This window comes from Phoxinus phoxinus (genome assembly GCF_949152265.1).
Source record: "Phoxinus phoxinus genome assembly, chromosome: 4".
NCBI classification, from domain to species: domain Eukaryota; kingdom Metazoa; phylum Chordata; class Actinopteri; order Cypriniformes; family Leuciscidae; genus Phoxinus; species Phoxinus phoxinus.
In genome coordinates this window covers 7,622,562-7,639,375 of record NC_136879.1, presented here as the reverse complement: position 1 = coordinate 7,639,375, position 16,814 = coordinate 7,622,562, and the positions used below count along the sequence as shown (strand labels likewise).

Sequence of the window (16,814 nt, the reverse complement as noted above, 5' to 3'; positions counted from 1 at the left end):
CGCATCAAAGACGCTTGCAGACGCCTCGCCGAGCCCAGAAAAATATCTAGCATGCTAGATATCTGGAGCTGTCGCACGACTCAACCACATGTGATGCCATGAGCTACAGCCAATCAGAGCAAGGCATGGGTTGAGGTCACTGGGAAAATACCGTTTATATACTGTCTATGGGAATTATTATAATTTTTTCCAGAGCAAATCATCGCGCAAACAGTTTGCAGCACTAATTTCTGTCTGACGTCCATATTCAAACAAAGACTCGTGTGTTGTGTACTTGTGTTCTTCTTCGCTGGGTAGTGGCGCGCGTGCTGTATTGCGTCATTTCCGGTTCGTTTTATCGCGTGATTTCTTCGTGATAAAACGTGGTTTGTAGACAAGATAGAATCGTTGGCTGACAGAGTTGTTGTCACCTCGTGTAGTGTGTTACCTCCTGTTGCGGATCAATCACGTTGTGTCGTGTGGTGTGAACAGCTCAACAACTTGAACACTCCTGATTTCACAGAGAGCAAGTCATGTAGTGTGAACTGCACAGTTCAGCCTGACGTTTTAAAATCCTGTAGTGTGCACTTGCCTTTAGTCACCCAATCTTGCTCACAACTTATTTTTTCTTAAAGGGATAGTTCACTTTGAAATTAATTTTTGATATGTTTTAGCTTACCTCAAGGCCATCCAAGATGTAGGTGTCTTTGTTTCCACAGTATTTTCAATTTTAATATTTTTAGGTCAAACCGTTGTTGTCTGACAGTCATATCATGCAGGTCTATGGGGTCCATCTCAAAGAGCATGCACAGAGAAGTCCAAATTAAACATGATTTAATGACTCGTAAATTTAAGTGCACATTAATGGCCTAAGACACGAAACGAGCGGTTTGTGTGAGAAAACGAACAGTAATTATATAGTTTTTACCTCTTGTAACACAGCCATGTCCAAGTACTCTGAGGGCGCGCTCGCTTCCTGGTGTGTGACGTGTGCGCAGACTGGTGCATAGATGTATACACTAGATATTGCAAAACTCTGAAAATACGAATGAGAATTAACTGCACAATTACTAGAAATGTTTACCTTGGATATTATACAATTTGCAAGCATACAAAGTTTGTGGAAAAATACACTTTTTTTCAAGATGTTTCCAACTCTGATCCAATTCTGTAGTAATATATATATGATATATATATATATATATATATATATATATATATATATATATATATATATATATGTGTGTGTGTGTGTATGTATAAATATATATGTGTGTGTGTGTGTGTGTGTGTGTATGTATATATGTGTGTGTGTTGTCTTTGCATTCTTTCTTGTGGCTCAGTGACACCTGAATGAAAGGCTCATTAGTATGCAGCATTAGCAGGTCTTTCTCTTCTCTCAGGTGTGAATGAGGACATTATACATGACCTTGTTGGATCATTCACGCCCACCTGCATATTGCCTTTCCAAACAAAAAGTGTCTTACAAAATTTAAATCAATCTATTGTTTAATGTGAACGATTAGCCCGGATGATTTTCAGATCATTTTGAAGTAAACACTTTAGCCGACAACTTCCATTAGTCAAAAGTATTGTGGGAATATGTGAAGTTGGTCGTTTGTGGTCTTATATCAGAAAATTTAAGTTTGAGTTTTTTGAATAACCACGCATAAATAATATTCTCTCAAAAATGCAAACATGTACATACATACTCATTTATGATAGCCATGTTCGTGCTAAATAGTGTAATTACACCTTTGCCATTAATATATTTATAAGCAACTGAAAAAAATACAAATATCAGGGTATGTCAAAACACCTCAAGGACCCCAAAAACACCTTAGACCCCAGAGGGTTAAGATCACTAAATTTGAGGCTTTTGGTTATACCTAGGATATCTAGGTCCACCAAAGGAGGGAGAGCATTTTCACATTTAGCTCCAAAACTCTGGAATAGCCTTCCTGATACTGTTCGTTGCTCAGACTCGCTCTCCCAGTTCAAAACTAGACTAAAGACGCATCTCTTCAGCCAGGCATTCATATAACATTTTTTAATCTTACAGTTAAATCCGGCCTCTAGTTCATAACCGCCAGAGGAGAACTGGCCCCCGACTGAGCCTGGGTTCTCCCAAGTTTTTTTTTTTTTCTCTATTAGGTCACCTGATGGAGTTTTAGGTCACCATTAGGTTACCTGATGGAGTTTTTCATTTCCTTGCCACTGTTGCCTTTGGCTTGCTCAGTTGGGGATATTCAATTTAATTAATCAATGAATAATACTATTGATTAGCATTACCAAACATGGACGTTTTATTATTATTTTAATTTAATACTGTGAAGCTGCTTTGATACAATCTGTATTGTGAAAAGCGCTATACAAATATTTTTGACTTGACTTGACATCAATCATTGTGTCCAGCAAGGTAAGCAGTGGTGGGACGGCTCTCTGGGCCCTACCACCTTGGTGATGGCTCGCTGGAACCCGAGGTGTACATATGCCTTGAGCGGGCCTGCATGCTTGTGCTTGCTAACGCCCGTTTCACACATACTCCGTATGCAGTGCGTGTTGCAGTGCGTGTGCGGTACTGGAGCAGCAGCGCTATAGTGCTTTCACATATGCTGCGTTTGCAGAGCGCTACTGAAACGTAGTTTCTGTGTCACAAAATAAAAAATGGGTAGGCTAAGTAATTTTGATTTTAAAACCAAACTTTAACTTTGACATTGTTACAGACATTACAACAGTATGAAATTAATTTTAATCATTGTGATTCTTTGTTTTAGTTCGAGTTGTTGACAGAAGAAAAGCTATCACGCTATATCTGTTGCTAAGATATAATACACAAATATTTTAAATTAGAATACAAATGTATAAATACTAATTATAAATGCATATTTTAAGACTGAAAAAAAAAAAAATAAGAACCGGGAGAGGGCTATAGCCCCCAGAAGACAAAGGACCTTTTTGGAAATTAACATTTGATATAATAATTATTGTTAGCACATGCCACTACATTAAAACGAGTATCCTCTGCTATAAATAAGGCTGGCTGTAGCACCAAAAAGTTAAACATTTTGATTTACAATTACATAGTCAAAATTAATTATAACTAGCCTACATAACTAACAAACTTATAATTACACCCTGTTTAACTTCTCTGTATTCAAAAATAAAACTGTATAATATGATTTACTTATGAATTCATAGGCTACAACTACATATTCAGATGTTCATTTACATTTAATAAATTCGCATGACATGAAGGTTGAATGTGACGATAAACAAAATAAATAAATAGGGCAACACAGTAGGCCTACATATTCATGTTTAAATAGAACAACATGCAGCAATAATATATATTTATATTCTCATTTAAAACGTTTTTAATTTCTTGATCCTGCATGTAATTTAGTAAATGTAGAACACATTAACTGTAATTATGAGTAGCTATGATCAAATTATTACAGTTTCTTGTCAATCTATATTTATTTCAATGTGAACAATACGCTGCAGTGCGGTGCAGCACAGCAGAAAATAGACTCTGTGCGTAAACGATCGCTGCACTGCTGTATACGCACCGCAACTGGAACGGATTGCCGGACCGCATCCGTGTGCAGTGTGAAAGCTCTAACCTGTTAACATGGGTACGGAAAAAAATACGCACCGCAAACGCACTGCAAACGGAGTATGTGTGAAACGGGCGTAAGGCAGCAAATATACTAAAATTGGATCGATACAGAGAAGATTAGCATGGCCCCTGCGAAAAACAAAGCAATCAATCTTCTCTGTTTTTGCGCATGCGCAGTAGCGCCTTCGCGCATGCCCAGTCGTACAAACGAGCCACAATGAAATCATAGGTTCGAATCCCGGCCAGGGCAAGTGCTCTAACCAGGGCATAAATATTAAAATCTGTCAAGTTAAGCATTACATTATATTTATATTATGCCTATTACATTATATTTATATTATGCCTATTTTATATGTCTATGTATAAATAAAAGATACATGTATTATTTGTATTATTCAGTAAAATAAATATCAATTCAATATCAGTTGTTGTTGTTGCTGCTGTTGTTGTATACATGCAGAAAACACCAAACACAGTAGACTACAGTGTGAAATAGATTATTTATTTTAAACTACAATACAATACAATAAAACATGATCATAATAATAAATAATAAAGCATCAGAGCAGACACATGGAATAACTGTTCTGTGCAGAGATGCAGAACAGTGGTATGGATGCAGAACAGTGACACAAGACCTTATTCCTCTTTTTTTAAATCACAGCAGACAGACACATAGTATAAGCGCTCAGTACAGACATGCATGGATGCATAACGCAGCAGCATTACAGTGTGAAGTACCTGTGGCATACAAGACTTTTTCTAAAAACCAGATCAATGACAGCAGACAGACACATTAGTATAAGAGCTCAGTACAGACATGCATGGATGCATAATGCAGCGACATTATAGTGTGAAGTACCTGTGGCATACAAGACTTTTTTATTTAACCACGTGGCGGCAACAGAGCCAGTGGCAGCAGCAGATGAAGCCACAGCACCAACGGCAGTCCGATATCTTGCATCGCAGCCACTGGACGTAACTCCAAAGACAGTGACCACATTAATGAACTTACCCACATATCCAAAAGGCCTATGTAACTTGTCAATGCATAAAATCAGAACAGCACAAAGGCATGACAATGTGTTATACAGGTGTGAATGGGACAGACAAATTCTTTTTTTCTTAAACCACATGATAGGCAGCAGACACACAGTATAGGCCTAAATAACTTGTCAGTGCAAAGAATCAGAATAGTACAAAGGCATGACAATGTTATACAGGTGTGAATGGGATACACAATGTTTTTACAAGCATAGTGTCACTGAAGAGTTGTGGCATGTGTGGACCGGTGTTTGTAGAAAGCCTCCACACCGCGGCAAGGTCCCGGTCCTTGTGGAGGGGAAAGTCAATGTCTTTCAATAACTATATACACCTGCCCCAGCGAGAATACGGAATCAGTCCGGGGCTCAACCCTGGTCCCTGTCCTTCATCTCCCTCAGCCAGTCCTCCACACTCTTACCCGCCGCGGCAGAGCAAAAATGTACATTGCCGTAGCGGGTGTGTCCGGTCTCCCTCCGCTTTGGCTGGCCGCATTTCCTGCATTTTTGTGCTTGTGGCACGCCGGCCCGGGCAGCGACGACTGTTCCTGTCGCTGCCCTCTGCTCAGCCCTCTTCTTCCTCAGCCATTAAGTTTTGTATGTAAAAAGAAGAGGGGGAGCAGGAGGTGCTGCCTGCACTGCTTGTTGTCCTTGCAGCAGCTGCAGTGCAGACAGCTGAGGGCCGGCGTGATGTGCGGCAGCCAGTGGCAGAGGGAGGACGTGTGGGGCTGGCGTTGTCCAAGGGGGCTGGCGTTGTTGGGGTGGGGAGCACCCTCACACTCTGCTGGGGCAGTGAGAGGTCCAAAAGGAGAGGCTGTGTAGCTTGAAAAGGTCCTGTTACAGCTGCAGCAGCCGGTAGTACAGCCAGGACAGCAGCTGAGGGGGCAGGCGGTAAAGGCGCCAGTAAACGTACTGGCGCTGGCAGAACAGGCACCGGTGCTGCCACAGCCGGTGCTGCTGCCAGAGTTACCGCCGCCCTTGACGCCGCTGTCGTCGCCTGGCCTGTAGGCACCGCCGTTGCTGCTGCCGGAGGACGATCCACCGCCATCAGCGATCTACTGCCATCAGCCTCTGGTGGCCCAGCACAAGGTCCCGGATGTGCTGGTACCGAAGTAGTATGCTTTCCCACCGCGACCTCCGGGCACCGTGCAAACGGGCGCCCGAGGGGATCAAGCGGCAGAGCTGGGTGCATACTGCCTCTACCGGCCGGCTTGCGCTGGGACTGCTGGCAGGTCCAGAGGTCTGTCCAACCAGGCAGCTGCGGACAACGGACAAAAACAATGACAGATATGAGCATGATAATGAGCAACATTACATAAAGCAGCTTGTGTGTACATCAGGGAAATGTATGATGGAAGTGTAGCCTTACCGTCTCAAGCTTTCCACGCCAGGTATGGTGGTGCGGCTTGGCTTCGCTGCCATGAAGCGCCCCTGAGGTGGCCTGTCCCTGTAGCGGGGAGGGTAGACTACTCGGGCCCTGTCGTGTGGTGACAGGGCCTCGTAGAGCCCGATAAGCTCATCTACCCTCCCCTCGGACAAGGCCGGGTCGTGACGCAACCCCACCAAGGCCGTGGCCAACTGGACCACGGCCAGGTACCCCGGCTGGTCATCTGGTCCTCTGTAGTCCTGCAGACACACAAGCAGAGACGAAAAACAATAAGTCAGTTGGATGGAACAGAGCGAGCGCAGTTTTTGGTGATGTGAGATGCACTGCAGTCGCAGACCGCAAAGAGGTGGCGTGCTTACCTCAGCAGCCTGCTGAGGCTCTGGCGAGGACCGGTCGGGGGAGTGGGGTGTGGGCTCAGGGGCACTGGTCGGACGGGATGGCTCGGGCGCGGGTGCGTCAGCCGGTTGCCCTGACAGCGGTTGCCCTGACCACACTCGTGCCAAGCACCCTTTGGCTGAGCTGGTCAAGGGAGTGCAGCAGGGGGCCATTGTAGGAGCGGAGCAGCGGACGTCCCTCCTGTGCCGCGGACGCCGCCCTGTCCGCGTTCCACCGCGTCAACCCCTCCAGGAGAAATGCCTCGAAGTGCCAGGGATTGGCACTTTCTCCTGAGGAGGAACACAGATGCGTTTAGCAGTTTATTCAGTGCGCACACAATGTGAATGACAATGAGTCGATGACAGTGAAAGATTGACATGACAGTGAAACATGTGGTCTACCTGGAATGAAGCGGTTGAGATGCAGGTGGAACGACTCCAGGGACGTGGAGCCTCGTGCACAACGGTACACCGGCAGGCTGATCCCCCCCTTGGTCAGCCTGCCCGTCTCGGTGTACAGCTCCACGCCCGGCGGGTCCTGAATGCACCGGAGGTGGCGCCGCTGCTCCTTCCAGATTGCCTGGATGCGGCCTTGGTCCAGCAGGGGAATCCCCACGGTGTCTCGTCCGTTGACACCGCCGAAGGTTTCCAGGAGGTCAGTGATCAGCCGCTCCGTGCGTGCGGCGACGGCAATGGAGAGCCATATCCCTGCGGCCGACGTGCCTCCACACTCCGGCGTTGGACGAGAAGGTCATCCCCTGCGCCTCAAGCATCCTCTTCTGCGCTTTGAGCAACCGGGCTGCGTCCTCTGGGTCCCACAGAAAGATGCAGGAAGACAGCTGCTGCAGGAAGGCCTTATACAGCTGGTGGCTCTCGGTGGTGACACCTGACGCGAAGCGCCGCATCAGGTGCCAGATGTCCAGCCGGACCACCAGCTTGTCCCACTTCCTGAACATGTCAGCTGTCTTAGATCCCCCGTGGGACGAACAACAGTCCCGGTCAACGTAGAGGAGCTGAGGCGGCTCCACCCCAGCGTCCCGATACCGCAGCATTAACCCCGCAGCCATGGACAACAGGCCGGCACCCTCGGTGTCCGTGAGCACGGACCTAAGCACCTGTCCGTGCTCGTTGCCAACGTTCGTTGACCAGGCTGCGGTCTGGGCGGCAGCCCCGGCGAGCTTCCGGGTCACCTGTTTGAAAGAATAAAGCATCTCAGTAAGGCTGCACGCACATAGCCAGAGCATGATACTCCACTATAGCACCACATTTACCTTCTTGGTCGAATCCATCTTCAGAACCGTCCCAAAGACGGAGGTGACCCGGGCCTTCACGTCCTCCAGGCGGGAGAGGATGTCGTGGCAGTACACCATTAACAGCCACGCGTACTGGGGTACGGGTGGCGGTTGCGGTGGTGGGGTGCACCTGCGCACGACACCTTGCGACGTGAAGGGCTCCATGACGCTGAGGTAGTGTATGGACCGCCGCATCCAGGCCTCTGTGTGTGCCTCACAGAGTTTTTTGTACAGCTGCGTGGCGCTGTTCCCCCGAGTACGCTCACGCAGCTGGATGATTACCCGCCGGTCGCAGGCAAGCCTACAGAGAAGCACATCATGTGTTACAGAAGAGCCACACACAGACAGACAGACTGACAGTGTTCGGACAGCTACTTACTTGTAGGTGAGGATTGCCGGGAAGAGGGCGCGATGCCCCTCTCCCAGCTGACCCACGACGTCCTGCGACCAGGCAGCTACCTTCCTCTTACACCGACAGCACTCCAGGTACTCGGTGGCCATCAAGTACCAGCCGTCGATGTCCAGGACCCTCCGGATGGTCCTGTAGAGCCCACACTTCGTGAGGGCCCTATTACAGCATGTCGGCCGGACGCCCCACAGACGCAGGGGCGTCCAGAGGAACAGCCGACACGCGAAGAAGGCAGCTGGTGAGGCGGGTGGCTGAGTGTAACTCAGCCGGGGCTGAGGGGGGTCCCACCACAGCTTGAGGTCTGTGGTGAGTTTGGTCCTCCCCCCACTGTCCGTCTTAAACAGCTCCCGGCCGATCCACTCCTGCTCTTCCACGGTGAGGGCTGTCCGCCAGCTCTCAGGCAACCGGGACTGTGAGGGGGAAAAACAACACAAACAAACAAACAAACAAACACACTGTAAGGAGGCTGAGAGGAGGTGCTACATGCAGTTTGACAGTCAACTCCACTGAGTTGTGCGTTCATGAGTACGGGCACGTGTGTGTGTGTGTGTGTGTGTGAGTGTGTGTGTGTGTGTGTTTGTACCTCAGCCGAAGCAGGAGTGGGCGTTGCGGGCTGCTCCACCTTCCCCTCCTTCCTCTTCCTCTTTGCCGGCGGTGGTGCCAGGGTGGCCTCCCCGGATGGCGTCTCCTCCACGGAGACGCAACGGGGCTCCTCCCTGGTCAACGCCGGAGCCCGAGCCGGAACCGCGAGTGTAGGTGGAGCAGCCGCAACTAGACGTGGAGGTGGTGGGAGGGGTGGGGGAGGGATGGAGGACAATGCCGGAGGAGGTGGAGATGGAGGTCTCATGTAGACATGTGAAGGTGTTTAAAGGGGTGGTAAAATGCCATTTTCACAAGATGTAAAATAAATTTCTGATGTCCCCAGAAGTGTGTATGTGAAGTTTTAGCACAAAATACCCCATAGATATTTTTATATAGCATGTTAAAGTTGTCACTTTTTGAGGATTTGCAAAAACGCACCGTTTTGTGTCTGGCCCTTTAAATGCAAATGAGCTGCTGCAGAGGGCGGGGTTGCAAGAGCTCATGTGTGTGTTAGCAGCTGCTATTACCTCATGCAGACACACTAAAATTACAGAAACTGTTTCTGTCTTTAATGTCAAAACGGAGTCAGACAAAGATGGAGAGACAACATGTAGAATGCAACAGGACGTCTCTGAAAGGTTAGTTGATGAATTTATGTTGCTGATGTGGCGTTAACTATCTTCAATTAGCATATTCTGTCATGGTAATCTATAAATCGCTCGTATAGGAACTGTTGTGAGATGCACACAGAGTGACTTTCGATTGCATGTGAAAAGATGGATGCTAAAGTTTGAGCTGACTCACTTCTGTGACAAAATACTATACAAATATTACAAATACAAATATTTGACTTGTTCCCTCAACTGCGTGTTCCCGGGGGCGGGGTTTATGTACATTTTAGACTTGCTGATGTCACTAAACCCGGAGGAATGTCGTGTAGTCCCTACCAGCCGTTTGTTGTAGTCCTTAAAAAAACGATTTCTTTAAAAGCAAATATCTCCCTTTGCTTTGAACTTTGAGCGTTGTAACTTTGCAGATGTTGTTTATGCTCAAACAGCAACATTACACACTAACTAAAGTTGGAAAAGTGAAATCATACTTTACCAATCAAATCTACATAATACCACTACGTTAGTGAGGATGGCACGGCTACATAACCTGCCAAACCTACCTTTCTCCTTCAAGCATCAGCTGTAGCGACCAGTAAAAGAAACCATTACAGTTAATAAAAAAATACTGACAGAAGAATATATATTGAAGGCAAATGTTACAGTGTGACATGTCCAGTGTGGTGCCAGTTACCCGTTTCTAAGTCAGTGGCCATCTGGACCAGTTCCTTGTCCGTCACCTCTGTGGTGGGGGGGGGGGGGGGGGGGCGGCGGCGGAACTGAGGGGCGCTGGTCTCTGACGGATGTAGACACCGCTGTGTGGGGAGGGGGGTTGGGCAATGGTTAGTTATTCCTGTACACTGAACCTCTGTTGTGTTAAAGAGAAAGAAAGAGATCTACCTGGAACTGCAGGCCGTGCTGGTGTGGTCATCAGCTTCCTGACCTTGGCCTGCAGTTCACCTGGGGCCATTGGACGCCTTCCCAGTAGGGCCGAGAACATGGGAGCGATCGACTTGCGCGGCGGCAGTGTGGTGGTGGTGGTGGGGGTGCTGCTGCTGCTGGTGGGAGGTGGCGGGGTAGCAGCCACCTCTGCCGACCGCTCCTTGTCTCGGCCCAGGATGTACTTTCTGGCGGCGTCCATCGAGGTCCCAGGCTGCGGTGTCTTCCGCCGTAGCCACTTGACAAAGCTGCAAGACAATGATCAAAGATTGGCACGCATATCAACAAGTCACAGCACCCTGTCAACAGCCCACTGCCCTTCACCACAACAGGACTTACGTCTGGTGCTTCTTCTCCTTAGAGTCGTACAGGTCCTTCAGGGTGGCCTCTTTGTAGTCCCCAAAGCCAACAAGCGCCTCGCCCTCACACCCGGGCTGAGTGGCGCGAGCCCGGGCCTCCTCGTGCACCCGGTGGTACAAAAACAGAGAAGATTGATCGCTTTGCTAATGGTCTCTGTATGACAGCCAATGAGCAGCTCTGAAAATCGAGCGTTTATCGAGCGTTTTCAGATTTGGGCCAATCAGGAGCTCGGAAAATCGAGCGTTTATCGAGCGTTTTCAGATCTGGGCCAATCAGGAGCTCGGAAAATCGAGCGTTTATCGAGCGTTTTAGGCCAATCGGCAGCTCGGATTATCGAGCGTTTGTCATAGCAACCATAAACAAACTGCTTCAGAGTGTTGTGGTTTCAATCTTTTTATGAAATCACTTCTCAGAGATCTTTGATGCCAGAAATGTTAGACTTTATTCACAAACAAAGCCGAGCTCCCTTCTGCAGAAAGAGTCGCTCCAGACATGTGGTCGGCTTCACATATATACCCCCATCACTTCCAAAAATGGTCATACATCCTATAGATAGGGTCTTGCACCATGTGACAAACTTAAATAGAATTCACTGCTGCATCAGCATTCTTGACCTTTCTGTAAGCCCCCAAAAGACAAACCAAAGTCACACACTCATAAAGGAAATAAATAATAGTGTCTTAATATGTAACTAAATTACTTATTTTCTAAATAATAAAATCTTCAACATTCCCTCCTCTGGGGCTTATCTAAGCCCCACTTTTAGTATCCTTTTCCAGAGTGTAGTTTCAAAATCCAGCCCTCTCAGTTATGCTACCTAGTGACTAAATCAAGTCACTCAGTCACCTTTCTAATGACTAGGTTGTGCTACCACACTCTGACGGAGTATTCGAGCCAAACATCTTTCTCCACATATTTTCTTTTCTTTCAGTTGTATTTTCTTTCTTTCAATGGAGAAAGTAAAAGACTTCGAATTCTCCCTATCAAAACAAAAAAGAGTAACACATTGTTATAAGCGTGAGCGTGTAGTTTGTTCTGCCTTGCCTGTGGTTGTCACAGTTATGTAGAATACATCAAAACATTAAACCATGCATTATACTATTAAAAGTTTTTCTTGTAGTGCAGAATTTCTCTTCGACCCAGACACTTTACGCATCGTAGAGGGTCACCCTTCGGGGAGAGGTTAGGCTAGCACATACACCCAGGGTCTGGCTCGTCAATCATCTTCTCCTTCCTCACTTGAGTCATTGTCCAATGCTTGTACATTCCAATTTGTTTGGCCTGGGTAATCTTTTGGGTAATGTACTTTTGTTGCCCTCTAAGTTTATCTTTCCATTCTCTTGATATTTTAGCACCTCCATTTGCTTAACCGTGATTTTAACAACTAATGATCTTACTATGGGAAGTACACAACAGAATAATAACCACCTTTCAATATTGCAACTTCAGAAAACATTCCTAATTTAGCAAACCATGTTCATACTTCTCCAAACTTCAAATCAAGTTTTTCTTAACTTTTTGCTCTTAAACTTTTTTTGACTTATTCCTGTATTCGCTAAATGTTCCTCCCTGCGCAGTATTATTTGGTAAACGTGCAACACTGATCTTCAAACATAAGTCCTTCTACTTTTCTCATGTAATTGTTTTCCTCCTAATGCAGACAAAGCATTACAGTAAATCTCTGCTGATTTATAATAAATAATTTATTCATTCTGCGTTTTTATTTTTCGTGATCCATATGAATTTTGATTTAAAATATGGCTGGGTTAAGTACCTATTTTTCTCATTTTCAATTGCTTTTTTTTATGAAGGAATATCAATTATTAAATTCGAAGAATCAATCTTTTAGTCAATAATTTTTAGTTGATGAACGAACAGAACATTGTAGTGCACCTTTTATCCTTTAAATCGCTTTGTGCTTCGTTATAAAGTTTCATATTTTAAATTCAGTTTTATTACCAAAATGTAACAATAAATACCATTTAGACATTTTTAATCTTGCGTTATAGCTCCTCATTGGAGCTCTTCAGTTCAAGCGGTTCTCAACTGAATACCTTTTCTTCCTTTCTACTAATTTCTAAATAAACTATCATGAATAAACTAATTATGTCCCATGTAATCACTCAAACTAAGAAAGCTTTAGAGCAATGTTACATTTACCTCATAAAAGTCATTCAATAAACTCATTAGACAATTAGAACAAATAACTCTAGAAAATAACTTCACTACTACCTTACATATTGATTATATGTACATCTCTTTTTTTTCTGTATATTTAAATAAATCTAACCATCTAAAACTTTTTATATCCACCATTTAAAACATAAAGCATTATAACTTAATTATTATTAAAGCTTCCCTGTGTGCAATTTAAGTGTTCGTATACAATTCATTTTAATCTTCAATATTCTTGGAATAACTTGCTAACCCATTATCTGAATTTATTTCTGATAGCATTTCAAATCTAAGGAATACTTCTCTGTTAGAAATCTCATTTCTGCATCTGCCCTTCCTCTGCTAATATCATTGCCTTTACCCGTCTATATCATGTCCATATAATCCATTATCAAGCGTTTTAATAGTCCTTCTCGCCTATTTGTGTCGCTGTTCCTTTCTTAACTGTTTTTTGGCACAAATTTCACAAATTTCACATTCTTAATCTCTCTTTACAAATTTCACATTCTTAATCTCTCCTTTTCCTTAATCTCTCCTAATTCCCCCCTTGCGTACTGGTCAAAACCAGGCGCATCTGGATTGAAAATATTCAAAAGTGATGTTGGTGTAACAATCTGTTCTTCATGTGAATGTCAAATATCTTTTTTTTACCCTCCTCTGGTACCATAGATTGTTCTTAAGTTCCTGCTTGTTATTGAATTCGATTAACTTCCAATTAACTTGAGTTTGTCGTCCTATTAGCACTACTTAATATTTTATTTAGTCAATAGCATATTGAATCATAACATAATCTTATGAATTAAAGTTGAAATCGAATATTTGTTAATAGCCAGTCTTAGTACTTGTTTTAATTTCAACTGTAGCCTTAAACTAATTAGGTATACCCTGTATTGACAAGTTGCATCTGAGTACCCTTTTGGATCTTTTTAAAATGTCTTTTAGTTCTTTTTTTTTCCTTCTTCCTTTATGAATTGTCTTAATTCCCATTATTCTATGTAAATTTCTTGAATTAGTCGTTAACATTCATTTTATCATCATACCATACATTTTCTCTTCTGGTGGGGTTATTATTAGGTTGCTACTAAATATTCAAGGGCTTTAACATTACATTTTTAGAAAAGTTTGGTTGATGTTGAGTATTGTCTGAACTTGTACTCATCTCTTTCACTCTGTTGCTTCTCTTCTTTGCACAACTCCTTGTGAATCTCTCACTTTCTGCAACTTTTCATTCCTGTGAATTTGGTTAAGTTTGTCTCCTTTTTCCATTCATGTTGATCTTTGTGAGTTGTTGTAATGGGTTGTTTCCTCTCATTTGCAAGGGAAGATCATTGATCCCTCACTTTCTGTTGTGGAGGGGGTTGAGGCTTGTTGGTGTATTTTAAGTTGAGACATGGACTTTGCTGATCAATGCACAAGCCTCTTTTGAGCCTCTTCTGAGATTACAATGCGAAGTCACTGGTTCTTTGTTAAAACCATCCCAGAAACCTTCCTGGAAGTGAGCTACTGTCATCTGTAGAATGGTCATGTGGGCTGAGTGGTTTCCTTTCATTAGCAGCAGGGCTTGAACCCATATATTCCCTTTATTTTTCATAAATTTGGCTTTTTATCTTCATATTTGCACCCTCTTTACATTTTTCTCACATTCAATTTCAACTGTACTTTTTACAATTAGTCAACTCAACTCAGTTATCTCATGGTTTTGAGTCCCACTATCAGCACACTATTCATCTTGGACAACACTCAACCCACTTTACAAGACAAAAGTTACAAGACATTATTTCATACTTTTGAGAAATAATCAGCTCCATCACAATATGCTGAAAAGAAAGTCAGATGTGTTATGCTCCATCATGATATCACAATATGCTGAAAAGAAAGTCAGATTTGTTATGCTCCATCATGATATTCTGAAAGGAAATTCAGATGTGTTATACGCTGCGCAAAATGTGGCACTGTTTTTTCCCAATTTTTTCTATTGCCACTACAGTTTCAACCAGGAAATTTAATCAAATTCATCCATGGTCTTTATTTTATTGGGCAGAGTTTGCCCTGTGGGCCCACATATTCAATTTTCAATACAGCTGTATTGGCAAAATAATTGATTTGCCTCTGTGTCTCTTCAAACACATTCTCTCACTCTCATATTCAGTCACACACATTGGCCAACACACACACTCCTGTGACTGCTGCAGCAGGTTCTGCTCTAAATGCAGAACTTATAATTTTAGCTGTGGAATGCATCAGGTCAACACAACTATGTCCAATCACTATTGAGAAGTTTCCATGATCATAAGGTTTCCGTTTAACACCGGTTGTACAAAACCTTTTTTCTTTTTATAAACTCGAATATCCTCTATATTTTAGAATAATAGGCCTAGTTGGTCTAATTTTTCTTTCATATTATTTTTGTCTTTGCTCATGAGCTGCTTTTAAGAAGAAATTTGGAGATCTCTGCATAATCTTGGATTCTTGGCCAGTAACATTTCCAACTCATTATCCCAGTTTTGACGTTTGTCATTTCATAATTTTGGACTTTTGGAGTAACTTTTCCCTCCAATCTATCTCTAGAATTTACCAAAACAAGATGGAGTGACCAGTATCATTGCTTTGTCAACAATAATAATCAATAATAATCATGCTTTTACAATAATAATCATGCTTTGACATTTTGTCTTTCTTTTTCTTTGCCAGAGAATAATTCTATCATGCTTTTAGCCCTATAGTTGTTTAATCTAATAGCCCTCACTATACCAAATCCAGCCTCCGTTCTAATTATTTGGTGAGTTTGAGCACCCACTTCTGTCTGTCAACATATTTTCTTTTTCTTATAGGGCTGGACTTGTACCTACTGAAAAAGCAGAGAGGGTTAGTTTAGCAGAGAATATAAAGAATTGCTCTTAGACCAGTGAATAATCAAAATGAATAAAGTTAATATAATAATTAACCAACTTTGAAGCAGTCTCTGGTGATCATTGAGGAGTCCACACCTGTGGTGCCCCGTAAGGGTCAGTTCTTCTGTTTTTAGATCATCAGTCTGTTGAAGCTTCTTGGCTGTCGCTCTGCATTTGTCATCAGCCGATGCTGTCACTCAAAGGCCTGTTAGGCTCTGCTGTTTCTGCAATGAAGTTGATCCTGCCTGAGTTTTGCATCTCAGGATTTTCTCTTTTTCCTTAGGAAAAGTCTCAAGTGAACGTTTCACCTTTTCCAGTATTAAATCAGTCTTTCTCCTTGCTGAGCTTTCCAGAAAGTCAATTTCAGGAGGGGAGCTGAAAGCCCCTCACCCACTTCTGTCTTCTTTCTGCAGTCTCTTTGACCTTTGGCCTCTTGTTGCTTTCATTGAAACTGTCAGTGAAGCCATCTGAAATTTGAACACTCAGAGATCTGCATGAATCAAATTTAACTTTTAAAAATACTAGGTCCAATTGTGCCTGAGCTATTAGCTCTTTATCTAAATTTCACTTTTTAACCATCTTTTTTACTAGTTCTTCTATATAAAAATCTCACTGGTTGACAACAGCAGTTCTTCCATTCTATTTTTAGTAAAGCAAGTTCTTCATTGCAGGAAAAAGCAAGCTATTTCTGTTTTTCAATATCAGCAATAATCTAACTTTGATTATCTAAGTATCAATTAAATTTTCCCTATCATAAAATCGGCTTTCAATCTTTCTTCTATCTTTGCATACTGTGTTCAAATAATCTAGCATGGTGAATAAAATTTTTCTCAACCAACATCAAGGCATTCCTCTTATCTTTTCTTTTTAATTATTGAATCAACAATATTTACTACAATTCTAAGATTCCTAATGTTTATGAAACTTAGTCACCCAATCTTGATCACCTAACACTGCACAACTTATTTTTTCTTTACACAAACTTAATAATCCGCAATGGAATAATTTTCCACTCTGTCTTCAGGGATAATGAGATACAAATTTAGACGTCTTCAGATATAACATATTAAGCTCGTGCAATCTTATTTATATTGATCTATTCATATATATATATATATATATATTATTAGGCTACATTTATTGATTAAATACTTCT

The 16,814-nt window shown here is 43.2% G+C and overlaps 2 protein-coding genes across 2 annotated transcripts; both read right to left on the bottom strand.

Moving 5' to 3' along the window:
* Positions 1 to 7,655: 7,655 nt before the first annotated feature.
* LOC306997446 (uncharacterized protein) lies at positions 7,656 to 8,950 on the bottom strand (the record flags this gene model as incomplete). Its single annotated transcript, XM_079610751.1, has 3 exons — positions 7,656 to 7,995; positions 8,074 to 8,513; positions 8,687 to 8,950. The coding sequence occupies 3 exons, from the start codon at positions 8,948 to 8,950 to the stop codon at positions 7,656 to 7,658; spliced, it is 1,044 nt and encodes a 347-aa protein (XP_079466877.1).
* An 846-nt stretch (positions 8,951 to 9,796) lies between these two features.
* LOC306997445 (uncharacterized protein) lies at positions 9,797 to 16,296 on the bottom strand (the record flags this gene model as incomplete). Its single annotated transcript, XM_079610750.1, has 5 exons — positions 9,797 to 10,108; positions 10,194 to 10,480; positions 10,572 to 10,735; positions 16,049 to 16,125; positions 16,272 to 16,296. 5 exons carry the CDS (start codon positions 16,294 to 16,296, stop codon positions 9,999 to 10,001), a joined length of 663 nt encoding a protein of 220 aa, XP_079466876.1. The 3' UTR covers positions 9,797 to 9,998.
* Positions 16,297 to 16,814: the final 518 nt, after the last annotated feature.